The 13,201-nt window shown below is 45.5% G+C and overlaps 1 protein-coding gene and 1 long non-coding RNA gene across 2 annotated transcripts in view; one reads left to right on the plus strand and one right to left on the minus strand.

Annotated features, from left to right (window-relative positions):
- Positions 1-13,201, minus strand: part of LOC102425124 — a 121,408-nt gene that overhangs the window by 107,626 nt on the left and 581 nt on the right. The gene's annotated exons all lie outside the window — the stretch shown is intronic.
- ADAMTS9 (ADAM metallopeptidase with thrombospondin type 1 motif 9) overlaps positions 10,791-13,201 on the plus strand; it is a 162,070-nt gene continuing 159,659 nt past the window's right edge. Inside the window, 2 exon segments of the mRNA XM_023754048.1 lie at positions 10,791-11,233; positions 11,827-12,227. Of these exon segments, the coding sequence (XP_023609816.1) occupies positions 11,119-11,233; positions 11,827-12,227 (516 nt within the window). The 5' untranslated portion in view covers positions 10,791-11,118.

The following is a 13,201-nucleotide window of genomic DNA, read 5'->3' on the forward strand; positions in this document are numbered from 1 at the left end:
ACTCACCCTGAATGTTATATACAAAGCTTAAGCTATACATAATTTATGAGCAAAAATGCCCATCATATGTATATGTATAAAAAACAACTCTTTTAAAAAAAACAACTACTTTTCTCATTAAGAAAGTTACTTGTTCTTGTTGTAAAAATGTTCAAACAATATGGAACTGGGTATCATAGAAATGTAGGAAGATAAAATATTTCCACAAATCCCAGTTCTGGAGATCAGTCATTGATCCTAGTTTAATATATGTCCATCTTTCTAGACTTTCTTCTGTGCATATTCTGTCCTGGCCCAGGCTGATGTTGTTGCTGTCTTATTTTGGTTTTGCTACTACAGGACCCAATTAGATAAACAACACAGTGACTTGCTTGCTTAATAATACTTCTTGGATATATTTATGTGCTTAAAAACAAAACAAAAAACAAGCCAGCTCTTCCTTATTCTTTAATAATTGCCTAACATTTCATTGCACTTATTGTCTCCTGACGGTGGATTCCCTTCCATTTTCACCTGATTGGTGAAGTGGGGAGGAGAGGGCCTTGAATTGTACGTTTTGATCTTGGGGACTTCTGCCACTCCTGGACACAAGGACCAAAGCCCCTGCTGAGCAGCCATTTCTCTACTGCGACCTCTGTTTTGTTGGGAAAGACACCATAGAGCCAAGAGAAGTTCTGAGAGGCCCAGATCTGTGTTCGGAACTAAAGAACTGATCAGTCAGCTGTAAGAGTGTGGCTGCACAGAAACTGACGTGGGTGAATATGTGTTGCTGTTGTAACTGGAATGCAGGCCCCACCACCGCTGGATGACAGTGCCTGAAAGAAAATGACAGTTCCAAACACTTGCTCTTTGTAGCAGCACCTCTTGCACAGAGCCCAGCGGTAGCTGCGGCTTATCCAGTTATGCTTGCCATGTGTATGGTCAGACCTTTTTTTAATGAAGGGGAAAAAAAAGCCAAGCCAATTATTTTGCCAACATCTGATAGGGACTTGACTAGGCACTAATTGCTAGGCTTACATTTCAGGAAGCATCCTATTTTGTGTTATCGGTGCCGAGTAATACCAGGGCAGTGCATGGCGAATATACCATTTATAACTGGGATTGATTTGATGTCACATAATCTCATTACCAGGTCAAGGTGATCCATGGCACAAATCTACGTTTTCGCACACTGATTTGGAAAACAGGTATTCTTCCCGGCCCCCAGCCTGTCTCCATTGTCCTTGGCAGTCACTCTTTTGAAAGGTTCTTTGAAAACCTTCCTTGTAGTAGGCCTCCACATAGGCTCATCATGGGAAACTGAAATCCTGCACCCTTTTGTAACTCCAAAGCAGGGCTCTGGGCATATGCTGTTTTTATAGCAAGGACCACAAGGTCTAAACAACACAAGCACACTGAGCTGACCTAAGGGCCATGGGAGTTTAAAAGAATGGTTGTAGCAATAAGACCACTGAAGAGCCAGCCTTGTTAGTTAGGTGTATGAGTGGTTTGGGGTATAGGAAAGACACTGTCTTTAGCCCCCATGACCTGCTGTCCAGAATCCAACCACATGTGACTGACACCCTAACCCAGACCTCCTATTGGCCTCCTCTCCCATTTGGCCTGATATCTGAATTTCTACTAATGTCTGAGTGTTGGCTCTTTTCGATTGCATCCCTAAGCATCACAATTCATCCTGTATGAAGCCTAAGAAAGCATCAAAACATGACAGTCAGTACAATGTTATGGATTAAGAGTACAGGCCTGGAAGTCCAAAAGCCTGGCTTTGAATACCCACTCAGCTACTCACTAGTGGTGCAACCTTGGCAGGCAGCTCCCACTTTCTGTGCCTTCATCTCCTCCTCTGAAGAGTGGGGCTCATGGCATTCCCATATCATGGGGTGTCAGGGCTGCATAAAGTATTACCCACTGTGCCTAGAAGTAGGAAGCAATCACTGAGGTTTATCATTATTATCAAATACCATTAGGACAGACAACTGACTAAACATCATCTGGCACAGGAAATTACTATTTTGCACATGTAAAAATTGTTTACCATATAAAACAGGCTTTTAAAAAATGTTTTAGCTGTTTTTAAAACTCTGCCAGAAAACAAGATTAGTGGTTGAAAGACTGCTAAACTGAACATATGTGAAATGCTAATTTAAGCAGAGTGTGAGGGTGAGTAAAGCTGTTTAAAAAAATGAAAACAAAATTTAAAGGACAAAAAGACTAACAGCAAAGTTGAGTGTGAAAAACACACAGTGGAAGAACTGCAAGTTTACACATGGCTTGTCCTCCTCCCAGGGGAACGAAGGCTCATGATGGGTGGGCTGGAGGGAGGTAGATGGGAGAGGAGTGGGAGGCTGCCGGCACCCTTCTCTCCCACCTGAATCAGTACCCTCCCTGGCAGCTGGGTCCCAGTGGGACCGCTGATTGGAGCATTCAGAGACCACTTGCTCCATGCCAGCCACTATGCCACTGTGTTCACAGGTCCATTCATTCTCACAGCATCGCTGTGAGGCAGGTAACTATGGTTACCCTGTTTTCGGGATATGGAAAGGATATAGGACCTGCCTAGAGTGTTGGTCTCTTACTGGCCTGTGCTCAGAATCCTGAAGTAGCCTTTGGGGAAAGCCTGGAAATGTCTACTCTAGGGGAAAAAATAAAAAGGAATCTTGATGAGATTCTGATTAAAGCAGGACTTGTGCCCCGTGAGTAATGATACCGTCAGACACAGAGATGACCTTAGACATTCCTGAGATTTCACGTGAATGTGCGTGTTTGTGTGTGTGTGAAAAAATACTTTTATAAATTAAAAGAAATACTCTAGAAACAATTTTGTGGTGATAGTTAATTCATCAACTTAACATATTAATTAAGTGCCTATTAGTATGGAGAACCCTTACCTTTGGGGTCAAGTTCACAAAAAACCCTGAGACCAAGGGGATACAGCAGTGAGGGAAGTACATTTGCCCCTAACACAGGACACTAAGCAACAACAACAAAAAGTGTGGAACAAACTAGGACAGAAGTTCAGGGCTCAGTAGGCACGTGACATCCTGGTGCACCTCAAACTACTCTGAGAGTTATCAGATTCCATGCTAGCGTTATCTCTAACAACTACCTATGTTGAATGTGCCCTTTTAGAAAATGGTGAAACTGTGTTCGCACACTTTGTATTGCTTTCTCATTTGGCTTCAGTTTAAGAGTGAGTGGTTTGGATCTGAGCTAGAAGTCCAGCACTCCCGAATCACGTGTAGTTGTGATGTTGAACTCTGGGCATCAAGGTCTCATTGCACAAGATACTAGAGGGGGTGGAAAAGGTCTTCTGGAATGGCCAGCAAGGAGCACCTGGTGAGCAAACAACTTTGTAGAATGGCCATAGCTAGTCATGAGCTATACAGAGCCACCTTAAACATTGGAACTTAACAATAGGCTCAAGAGAAGTTATTTAGAACTTTAGATTTAGTATTAAAAGAAAAAAAAAGTTCTTACAGGTCATATTCATCAGGCCAAGTACAGAGGCTGAATGATCAAGAACAAGTAGGTAAGCCCTGGCTGATGTGGCTCAGTTGGTTGGAGTGTGGTTCCATACAACAACAGGTCACAGGTTCAATTCCCAGTCAGAGTGTGTTTGGAGATGGCGGTTGATATTTCTCTTTCACATCGATGTTTCTCTCTCCTCTCTCTCTCTCTCTCTCTCTCTCTCTCTCTCTCTCTCTCTCTCCCTCTCTCTCTCTCCTCCCTCCCTCTCACTAAAAATCAATGAATGTCCTCGGGTGAGGATTAAAAAAAGATCACAATTTGGTGACTGTCTTTATATTACTTGGCTACTCTGATTAATGGAGGTCATAAGCTTTGGAGGTAACCAGACCCTAGTTCAAATCCCAGCTCAGCACAGTCTAGCTCTGTATTCTAGGCAAGTCCTTTAACTTGCTGAGTCTCATTTTCATCATATGTAAAATGGGGAGAATAAAACCCAGAAGGCAGGACTGCTAGGAGGATTAAATAATTACGAACTCAATGAAAAGAATCTTATGTTATTGTCATTAACAGTATAACTTCAGTTTAACTTTCCGTATACTCATTGGACACTAACATTATGTTTTCTGTGCATTATGCTTTGATTGAAGTCACTATTTGGAAAACTTTAAAAAATACACTAGCCAGCGGTTCTCAACCTGTGGGTCGAGACCCCTTTGGGGGTCGAACGACCCTTTCACAGAGTCGCCTAAGACCATCGGAAAACACATATATAATTACATGTTGTTTTTGTGATTAATCACTATGCTTTAATTATGTTCAATTTGTAACAATGAAATTGGGGGTCACCACAACATGAGGAACTGTATTAAAGTCTCACGGCATTAGGAAGGTTGAGAACCACTGCACTAGCAGTTATTATTTGCAAATATCTTCTCCCATTTGGTTGGTTGCCTTTTTGTTTTGTTGATGGTTTCTTTTGCTGTGCAGAAGCTTTTTAGTTTGATGTAGCTCCATTCATTTATTTTTGCTTTACTTTCCTTACCTTTGGGGTCAAGTTCACAAAAAACCCTGAGACCAAGGTCCATAAGTTTAGTGCATATGTTTTCTTCTCTGTATTTTATTGTTTCAGGTCTTATATTCATGTCTTTAATCCATTTTGAGTTAATTTTTGCATATGGTGTCAGGCGGTAGTCTACAAGGGGCTAATATCCAAAATATATAAAGAACTCATATATCTCAACAATAACAAAAAACAAATAATCCAATTAAAAAATTTGGCAGAGAACCTGAATAGACATTTTTCCCCAAGAAGACATACAGATGGCCAACAGATATGTGAAAAGATGCTAACTTCACTAGCTATAAGAGAAATGCCAATCAAAACCATGAGATAGCACCTCACACCTATTATAATGGCTATTATCAATAACAAAAATAAGTATTGGAGAATGTGCAGAGAAAAGGGAGCCCTTGTACACTGCTGGTGGGAATGGAATATAAACTGGTACAGTCTCTCTGGCAAACAGTATGGAGATTCCTAAATAATTTAAGAATAGAGCTACCAAATGACCCAGCAGTATCTCTTCTATCTACTTGAAAAAAATTGAAATGACGTATTCTTAAAGATATATATACTCCTATGTTTACTGTAGCAATATTCACAGTAGCCAAACATGGAAACAACCTAAGTGTCTTTCAACAGATGACTGGATAAAGATGTAGTACATATATGCAATGGAATACTACTCAGCCATAAAAAGATAAAATACTGCCATTTGCAACAACTTGTATCTTGAGAGCCATGCTAAGTAAGTCAGTTGGAAAAGGACAAGAACTCATGGGGATATAAAACAGAAAGCAACAAATGAACAAAAAACAAAAAAACAACTCGTAGACAGACAACAGAATGGTGGTTACCAGAAGGTAGGGGCAGAGAATAAATAAATAAAGAGAGTAAAGGGGTCAAAATTGTGGTGACAGAAGGAGACTAGACTTTGGGTGAAAAGCACAGAATGCAATATACAGATAATGTATGGTAGACTTGTACACCTGAAACGTATGTAACGTTATTAATTAATGCCACCCAACTAAATTTATTTTAAAAAATACTAGGGCCATTCACGCATGCGGCAAGAAAAGATGACATGGTGTTTCCCCACTTCCACTCTGCAAACATGAAACTGGATCAGAAATGACACTGCCCAAGGTCACAGAGTCCTGCCACAGCCAATTCCAATTCCCTGCTTGGTGCTTTGCTCACCAGAACCCTGTGGTATCCATAGCATGGGCTTGTCTACTCCAGACACCACCCACTGCTGACCACTCAGGAAACTATTCACTCTGATTCCCGCCCCAAGGTCTCTCCTTGGCATTCAGGTGTGGGTTTCCCTCTCTGTGAAATAAATGGCTTTGCTTCAAATCTCCTTTCTGCTGTGTTCAGTGGAGTTCTGCAAACCAAGTCGAGTGTGATAGCATCTTTCATATTTCCAGTGACCAGATGGTCTCTCCCTAGTGACTAATGTCAATCACCACTCCCCTGAGATCCAATTTTAATGAAGAATCAGCCAAAGGAGTCTTCCACTTAACCTACAATAACATTCAATTCCAGTAAAGCCTGGGAGAGGAAAACGGGCTAAGAACTGTCCCTCTGCTAACTCTGGGTAACCTCAAAAAGCTCTGCTTCTGCCAAGCTGGCGTGGCTCAGTGGTTGAGCGTTGAGCTATAAACCAGGAGGTCACAGTTCAATTCCCAGTCAGGGCACATGCCTGGGTTGCAGGCTTGATCCCCAGTGTGGGGTGTGATTCTCTCTCATCATTGATATTTCTATCTCTCTCTCCCTCTCCCTTCCTCTCTATCAATAAAAATATATTTTTTATTTTATTTTTTTTATATATATTTTATTGATTTTTTACAGAGAGGAAGGGAGAGAGATAGAGAGTTCGAACTCAGGTAATTCAATATTCCTATTTATAGGACCAATTTCGGACCTTTCAGTCCGCAGGCTGTGTGTGTGTGTGTGTGTAACCGGTTTTGGCAATAAAAATATATTAAAAAAATCTCTACTTCTTTCAGAGCAAATTCTTGTGATGGGCTAATTTATTATAGAAACCACTTTTCCCCCTGAACTCAGGTAATTCGATATTCCTATTTATAGGACCAACCTCCAAATTGTGTGTGTGTGTGTGTGTGTGTGTGTGTGTGTAATAAAGAAGTCATTTATCACAGTTGAACCAAGGTAGAAGGGTTATATTTATTCAATAAGCATTTTTTGAGAACCTACTATGTGCCAGACCTGTTCTAGGTGCTGAGGAAAAAGTTGTGAAATATCAATGAAATAGCTAAGAAGTTATCATGAAATATTCAGCATTGGAAAAAGGGGTTAGAAAGCCAAAGAAAATTATACATATGAAAGAAAACTGAGGCAAGGGAAACACAAAGTAGCTTTGGTGACCTGGGGAGGTGACCAAGAGGCACAGTTTCTGAATTTCTCATCGTCAGTCAGAGGTCACCAAAGCTACTTTGTATTTCCCTTCCCTTCAGCTCTTGTGAAATGATTGGGTTGTATCAGCAGCAATTTTAAACAACAGTAAACAAAGTTCATCCTTTAAAACCAAATCCTAGAAAGTAAGCTAATGAGAGAATAAACAAAGAAGGCTTCTGTCCCTACATATAAGAACTAGCTTCTCTTTATCAGGAGTGGTTTAAATGAAAATAGAGGAAAATTGTTTAATAGGAAATATTGAAAAGTGCTACTTTTAATCTTTTATAAACTTTAATTTTTAGTGTGGTATAATTGACATATAACATTATTTTAGTTTCGGCTGTACAACATAATGATTCAATATAAGACTATATTGTGAAATCATCAACAAAATTTTTCATTTTCTGTGATGAGATCTTTTAAGATCCACTCTCTTAGCAACTTTCCAATCTACAATAGAATATTATTAACTACAGTGACCATGCTATACATTACATTCCCCAGGACTTATTTATTTTATAACTGGAATTCTTTACCTTTTGACCACCTTTACCCATTTTGCCCACCCCCACCTCATGCAACCACCAGTCTGTTCTCTTTATCAGTTCATTTATTTTTTATTTTTTAGGTCCCATATAAGATCATATATTATCTGTATGACTTATTTCACTTTTCATAATGCCCTTAAGGGTCCATCCATGTGGTCATAGATGGTAAGATTTCCTTCTTTATTTGATTTAAATATATTTTTATTGATTTCAGAGAGGAAGGGAGAGGGAGAGATAGAAACATCCGTGAGAGAGAATCGTTGATTGGCTGCCTCCTGCACGCCCTCTACTGGGGATTGGGCCAGCAACCAGGGCATGTGCCTTAACCAGGAATCAAACCTGTGACCTCCTATTTCATAGGTCAACACTCAACCACTGAGCATGGCCGGCCAAGATTTCCTTATTTTTGATGATGGAATAATATATATATATAATTATATCTCCCACATTTTCTTTATCCACTCACCCATTCAGGAACACTTAGGTTATCCCATGCCTTGGGCATTTTAAATAATGTTGCAATGAACATGAGGTGCAGGTATCTTTTTGAGTTAAGTTTTTTTAATTTCCTTCGGATAAATACCAAGAAGTGGAATTACTTGATCATATGGTAGTTCTTTTAATTTTTTGCAAAACTTCCATCCCGTTACCAACAGTGCACAAAGGTTCCCTTTTCTCCACATCCTTGCCACACTTATTTTTCATCTTTTTGATAAAAGCCATTCTAACAGGTGTGGGGTAGTATCTCATTGTGGTTTTGATTTGCATTTCTTCTTTGAAAAAAGAACCTTTATTCAGATCCTCTTTCCATTTTTTAATCAGATTGTGTGTGTGTGTGTGTGTGTGTGTGTGTGTGTGTGTGTGTGTTTTACTACTGAGTTATACGAGTTCTTTATATATTTTGGATATTAACCCCTTCTCTGGTATATGAGACGTGCACATATTTTCTTCCATTCCATACGTTGCCTTTTCGTTTTGTGGCTGGTTTCTTTTGCTGCACAGAAGCTTGTCAGTTTGATGTAGTCCCACTCATTTTTGCTGTTGTTGCCTTTGTTTTTGGTTGGTGTCAAATCCAAAGTATCATCGCCAAGACCAATGTCAGGGAGATCACTCCGTATGTTTCTTCTAGTTTTATGATTTCAGGTCTTACGTTCAAATCATTAATCCACTTTGAGCTAATTTTTGTGTGTGATGCAAGAAAGTGATCCAGTTTCTTTCTTTTGCGTGCGTGTGGCTGTCCAGTTTTCTCAAAACCAGTTGTTGAAGAGATTATCCTTTTCCCATCATACATTCTCGGCTCTTCTGTCATAAATAAATTGACCATGTGTGCATAGGTTTACTTCTGGGTTCTCTATTCTGTTCCATTCACCTGAGTGCCTAGCAAAGTGCTATACATTTTAGCGATTTTATAGTGTGAGTTCTACAATACTTTCCCTGAGAATCAGCTAATAGTTTGATTTCTTGACATTTTTCTGTTCCTTGCTAAACTCTCAGCAATTCCCTGATGCTGTGGTTGTGAGGAATTTTATTGATAATGAGAAGAAAGATCTTGTATTAGAAGAAATGTATTTTAGTGAATTACTTTGAAGGTTGAAGACAAATACTTAAATGTCATCTCTTAAAAATCTCTTATTGTGTACTGTGCAGGTGTTACTATTTTACCGTCTTTATGCATCATTGTATACACCCAGGAATTAATTCATTTCAGGAATACGTTGGACAATGGCAATAGTAGTCCATTTGGACTAACAACTTCTTTAGGATATTCCAGTCCTGCCACGTTATTTTTCCTTCTACCACGAGAAATATATGCATTAATATTTCCAGAATAGTGGACATTTCTAGCATATTGCTATTTGGTCCCTGGTGTTGGCAATCTTAAGTATTTTCAACCCTGAGTGCCAGCCTACTAAGGGACAGGAAACTCTGGTTCTGGGAAACTTGGGCAAATGCACATGTGACATCTTTTACAAAAAGTGTCATTTCCTTTTTCTTGAAATTAGCACATCCCATCTTCCTGAGGACTGGTAAAGGAAAAAGCGCTTTTGAACCCTCCGGGATTAGACAATTTACACACAGACTCCCACATTCACAGACTGGCATCCTCCCTCTCTGGCTTACTTTCTGACTTTCAAATTTGCATCCCAGGGCGGGTAAGTGTAAGAGTAGGTTGAAGTGTCAGCTTTGCGGGGCTGGAAGCATCTCTGGCAGTGAGCGTGCTGTAAGTGATTGAGAAATCCCTCTTAGGACTGGTGCTTCCCCCCTGGGGCCAGGACTCTCCTCTGGCATTCGCCCCCACCCCCCATATCTCTAACCCCTCCCCCAACCGGGCAGTCCGAGCGCCAAAGTCCCCGCCCCCTCTGGCTGCCAGGAGTGGTTCTTAACCTTTTTTGGGTCGGGACCTACCGAAAGCCATGGGCCCTCTCAGAATGGGACGAGAGTCTAGGGAAATCACAGCTAGAAAGTTTTTCGACACTTTCAGGAGGCCAAGGACTTGAAACACACCCCCCCCCAAACTGTAAGATTAGGAACCCCATCCCTAAAATTCCTCACTTAGATTAGATAACAAATCTCATCCCCAGAGAGACTAAGAAGGGAAGGCGCTTCTGCACTGGGCCACTTTCACTTGTAAGAAACCAAAAAGAAAGGGTTTGGAGAAGAGAAGCGGAAGGAGGAAACCGGGGAGGAGAGAAGAGGAAGAGGACTGTAGCCAAAAGATGGGAACAGACGAGAGATAAAAAGAAGAGGAAAGCCAGAAATACGGGGAATCAGACGGGTGCAGTGGGAGGAGGAGGAGAGACCACGGAGGGGGTGGGGTGGAGGAAGGCCGATTCCGAGCGGCCTGGAGAGCGAGCGCGGAGGAGAGAGGAGATTGGAAGGGGACGGAAAGCAGGGAGGCGAGAGGGCAGAGGAAACGAGAGACCGAGAGACTCGGAGAGGGACTGCGAGCTCCTGGAAAGAGAGCCCGCAATCAGCTCTCTCCCCCGGGGCGGGGAGTCCCAGAAAAGCTCATCTCCACGAGGCGGCCAAGACCGCGACCCGCAGCCTCCGCGCTCCCGGCGCCTCTGGCCGCCGCCTCCCGAAGCCGGAGGCCGGGAGCCCGGGAGTCCCGCACTGGCCGGGCAGGCACCGTCCGCCGTCTGGAAGGAGGCGGTCCGCACTCAGCTCGCTTTCCCCTCCCCTCTCCTGGAGGCGGGCACCCGGGGTATTTGAGCGGCGGAGGACCCGCGGCCCCCCCGCCTCCGCCCCCCATTCAAGAAGCCGCTCCGCTATCCGCGCCAGCACAGGGCGCGCGCCGCGCCTCGGAGCGCACGTTCGGCGCTTTCTCCTACACGTTCCCCGGACATTATGCTGCCGAGCGGTGGAGCCGCAGTCCTCCAAGTGCTCCTCCTGCGGCTCCTCCTGCGGCCCGAGCGGCTCAGCTCTCGGCAGGCGGCGGCGTTGCTCAGCCGAGCGCGGACGGGACCCTCGCGGCGGGACCTCAGCGACTCCTAAAGTCAAACATTGGCGGCGGGCGCCGGCCTCCGCGCGCTCTACGCGGCCGCTGCCTCGGGTCGCCGCCGCCGCCAAGGAGGGCAGGAGGGAGGGGGTGAGGGCAGCGGGGGAGGGGTGAGGAGCACCATGCAGTTTGTATCCTGGGCCACACTGCTAACGCTCCTGGTGCGGGACCTGGCCGAGATGGCGAGCCCAGACGCCGCGGCGGCCGTGCGCAAGAACAGGCTGCACCCGAGGCAAGGTAATGAGGCTCCGGCCCCGGGACCCCTCTGCCCCTGTCGCCAGCTCCCCAGCTTCCGCGCCCGGGAGCGGGCACCCCGCAGCGGAAGCCTCTTTCCTTTTCCTAGAAAGAATGATTTCCCGCTTTGCAGCCTCTCCCTTCTTTAGGTCATTCCCAGCCAATTTCCAGAGAGTGACAGTGGGGAAGGAACTTACCCCCACACCCTTTGCTTTTAGCCTGCTTTTCTCCCCTCCCAGTCTCTGTGCCCCAAAGTACCATAACTCAGTAACTGGGGGCAACGGCTAGCAGCATGTTTTATTTTACTGAGGATATTTGTCAGAATCTGAAATTACTTTATGCATTTTGACTTGTTCGTGTTTCTGGCTCCTAAGGGTGTATCCTCAGCGTTTTGCACATTTCCCGGCTCTTCCTAGCACACAGTAGGTGCTCACCAAATATTTGTCCACTGACTGAGGGTGAAGGGGTTGATTCAAATGGGAAAAGAAAACCCGCTGGAAAGCCACTCAGGACAAAGCCCTCCCTCACCTTTATTTTAATTTAAAACTTGCGGAAAACTGAAATCACTGGTTATGTGTCTCTGCTTCTCTCTGCAGTGAAATTATTAGAGTCCCTGAGCGAATACGAAATCGCGTCTCCCGTCCGAGTGAACGCTCTCGGAGAACCCTTTCCCACGAACGTGCACTTCAAAAGAAGGCGACGGAGCATTAACTCTGCCTCTGACCCCTGGCCTGCCTTCGCCTCCTCCTCTTCCTCCGCTACCTCCTCCCGGGCGCATTACCGCCTCTCCGCCTTCGGCCAGCAGTTTCTATTTAATCTCACCGCCCATGCCGGATTTATCGCTCCACAGTTCACTGTCACCCTCCTCGGGGCGCCCGAGGAGAACCAGACAAAGTTTTATTCCGAGGACGAAGCAGAACTCAAGCACTGTTTCTACAAAGGCCACGTCAATACCAAGTCCGAGCACACGGCGGTCATCAGCCTCTGCTCCGGAATGGTGAGTGGGCGCGCGCCCCCTCTCCCCCCGCCCGCTGCGGGAAGGCTTCATTGCCCTCCAGCCCGAGACCCTCACTGCGCGAGTCTCTGCTCCGGCCCGGAGTGTGAGCTGGACGCCTGGAGGCCGAGGTGGCCAGCCCAGAGCGTGCGCTGACACTCGAGAGAGAGGCGAGCACGCGTCCGCCCCCACGGGGTTCTGGAATTTGGGAGCTTTCTAGGGTCCTAACCCTGCTCAGCTGCGCGTTGGAAGTTGGTTCCTACACTCGGCCTCCCAGGAGCCGCTGAGTGTGGGGAGGGCTCGACTCCTTATTGGTGCGCTTGAGTTGGGGGTGTGGGCAGAGGATCCCCAGGCTTGGGTGCGGGGAGTTCCCTCTGTGTATCGCGGAGGGCGGTGCGTAATCTAGAGTCCCCGCGTTCTCCCCTGCCTTTCTTCACGCGCCAGGAGCCCGGAGGCTAACCGGATTGACAGGGAACAGGTCCCGTCCCGGAACGGAAGGGTGGGCCCAGCGCTCGGGGGCGGGGAGAAGGCGGCGCCTGCCTCGGACGCTGAATTGGGGAGGAAATGGGTAGTGGGGTGCGGCGCAGTCCGACTCTGCGCCCTAGCGGTGGGGTGGCTCGTAGAAGCAGAGACATTGCGGGAGAGCCCGGAGAGGCGGAGATGTCAGTTCTTTTGGGGCTTCTGTCACCCCTTGGAGTTTCCCTAGAATCAGAAAGGGAGCCTGCGGCGCACGTTTCCCTAGAGAGGGAGGGCGCGAGGGCGGGGCGGCCACCTCCCTGCGCAGCAAAGTATAGACTTAGCCTGGGATCCAAGCTGGTATCCTGCCCGCTCCCATCCCCCAGGCTTACAACCCCCGCGCCCAACTTGCCCTTCAGGAGGTCCTACACGGCATCATCCCCCCCACCCCCCACCCCCGTGACATTTGAGGACCCGCAGTAAGATTCTGGCCCGACTGATAGCAGCCTTGACTTTTTCAA

Source organism: Myotis lucifugus, unplaced genomic scaffold, assembly GCF_000147115.1.
Source record: "Myotis lucifugus unplaced genomic scaffold, Myoluc2.0 scaffold_55, whole genome shotgun sequence".
NCBI lineage: Eukaryota > Metazoa > Chordata > Mammalia > Chiroptera > Vespertilionidae > Myotis > Myotis lucifugus.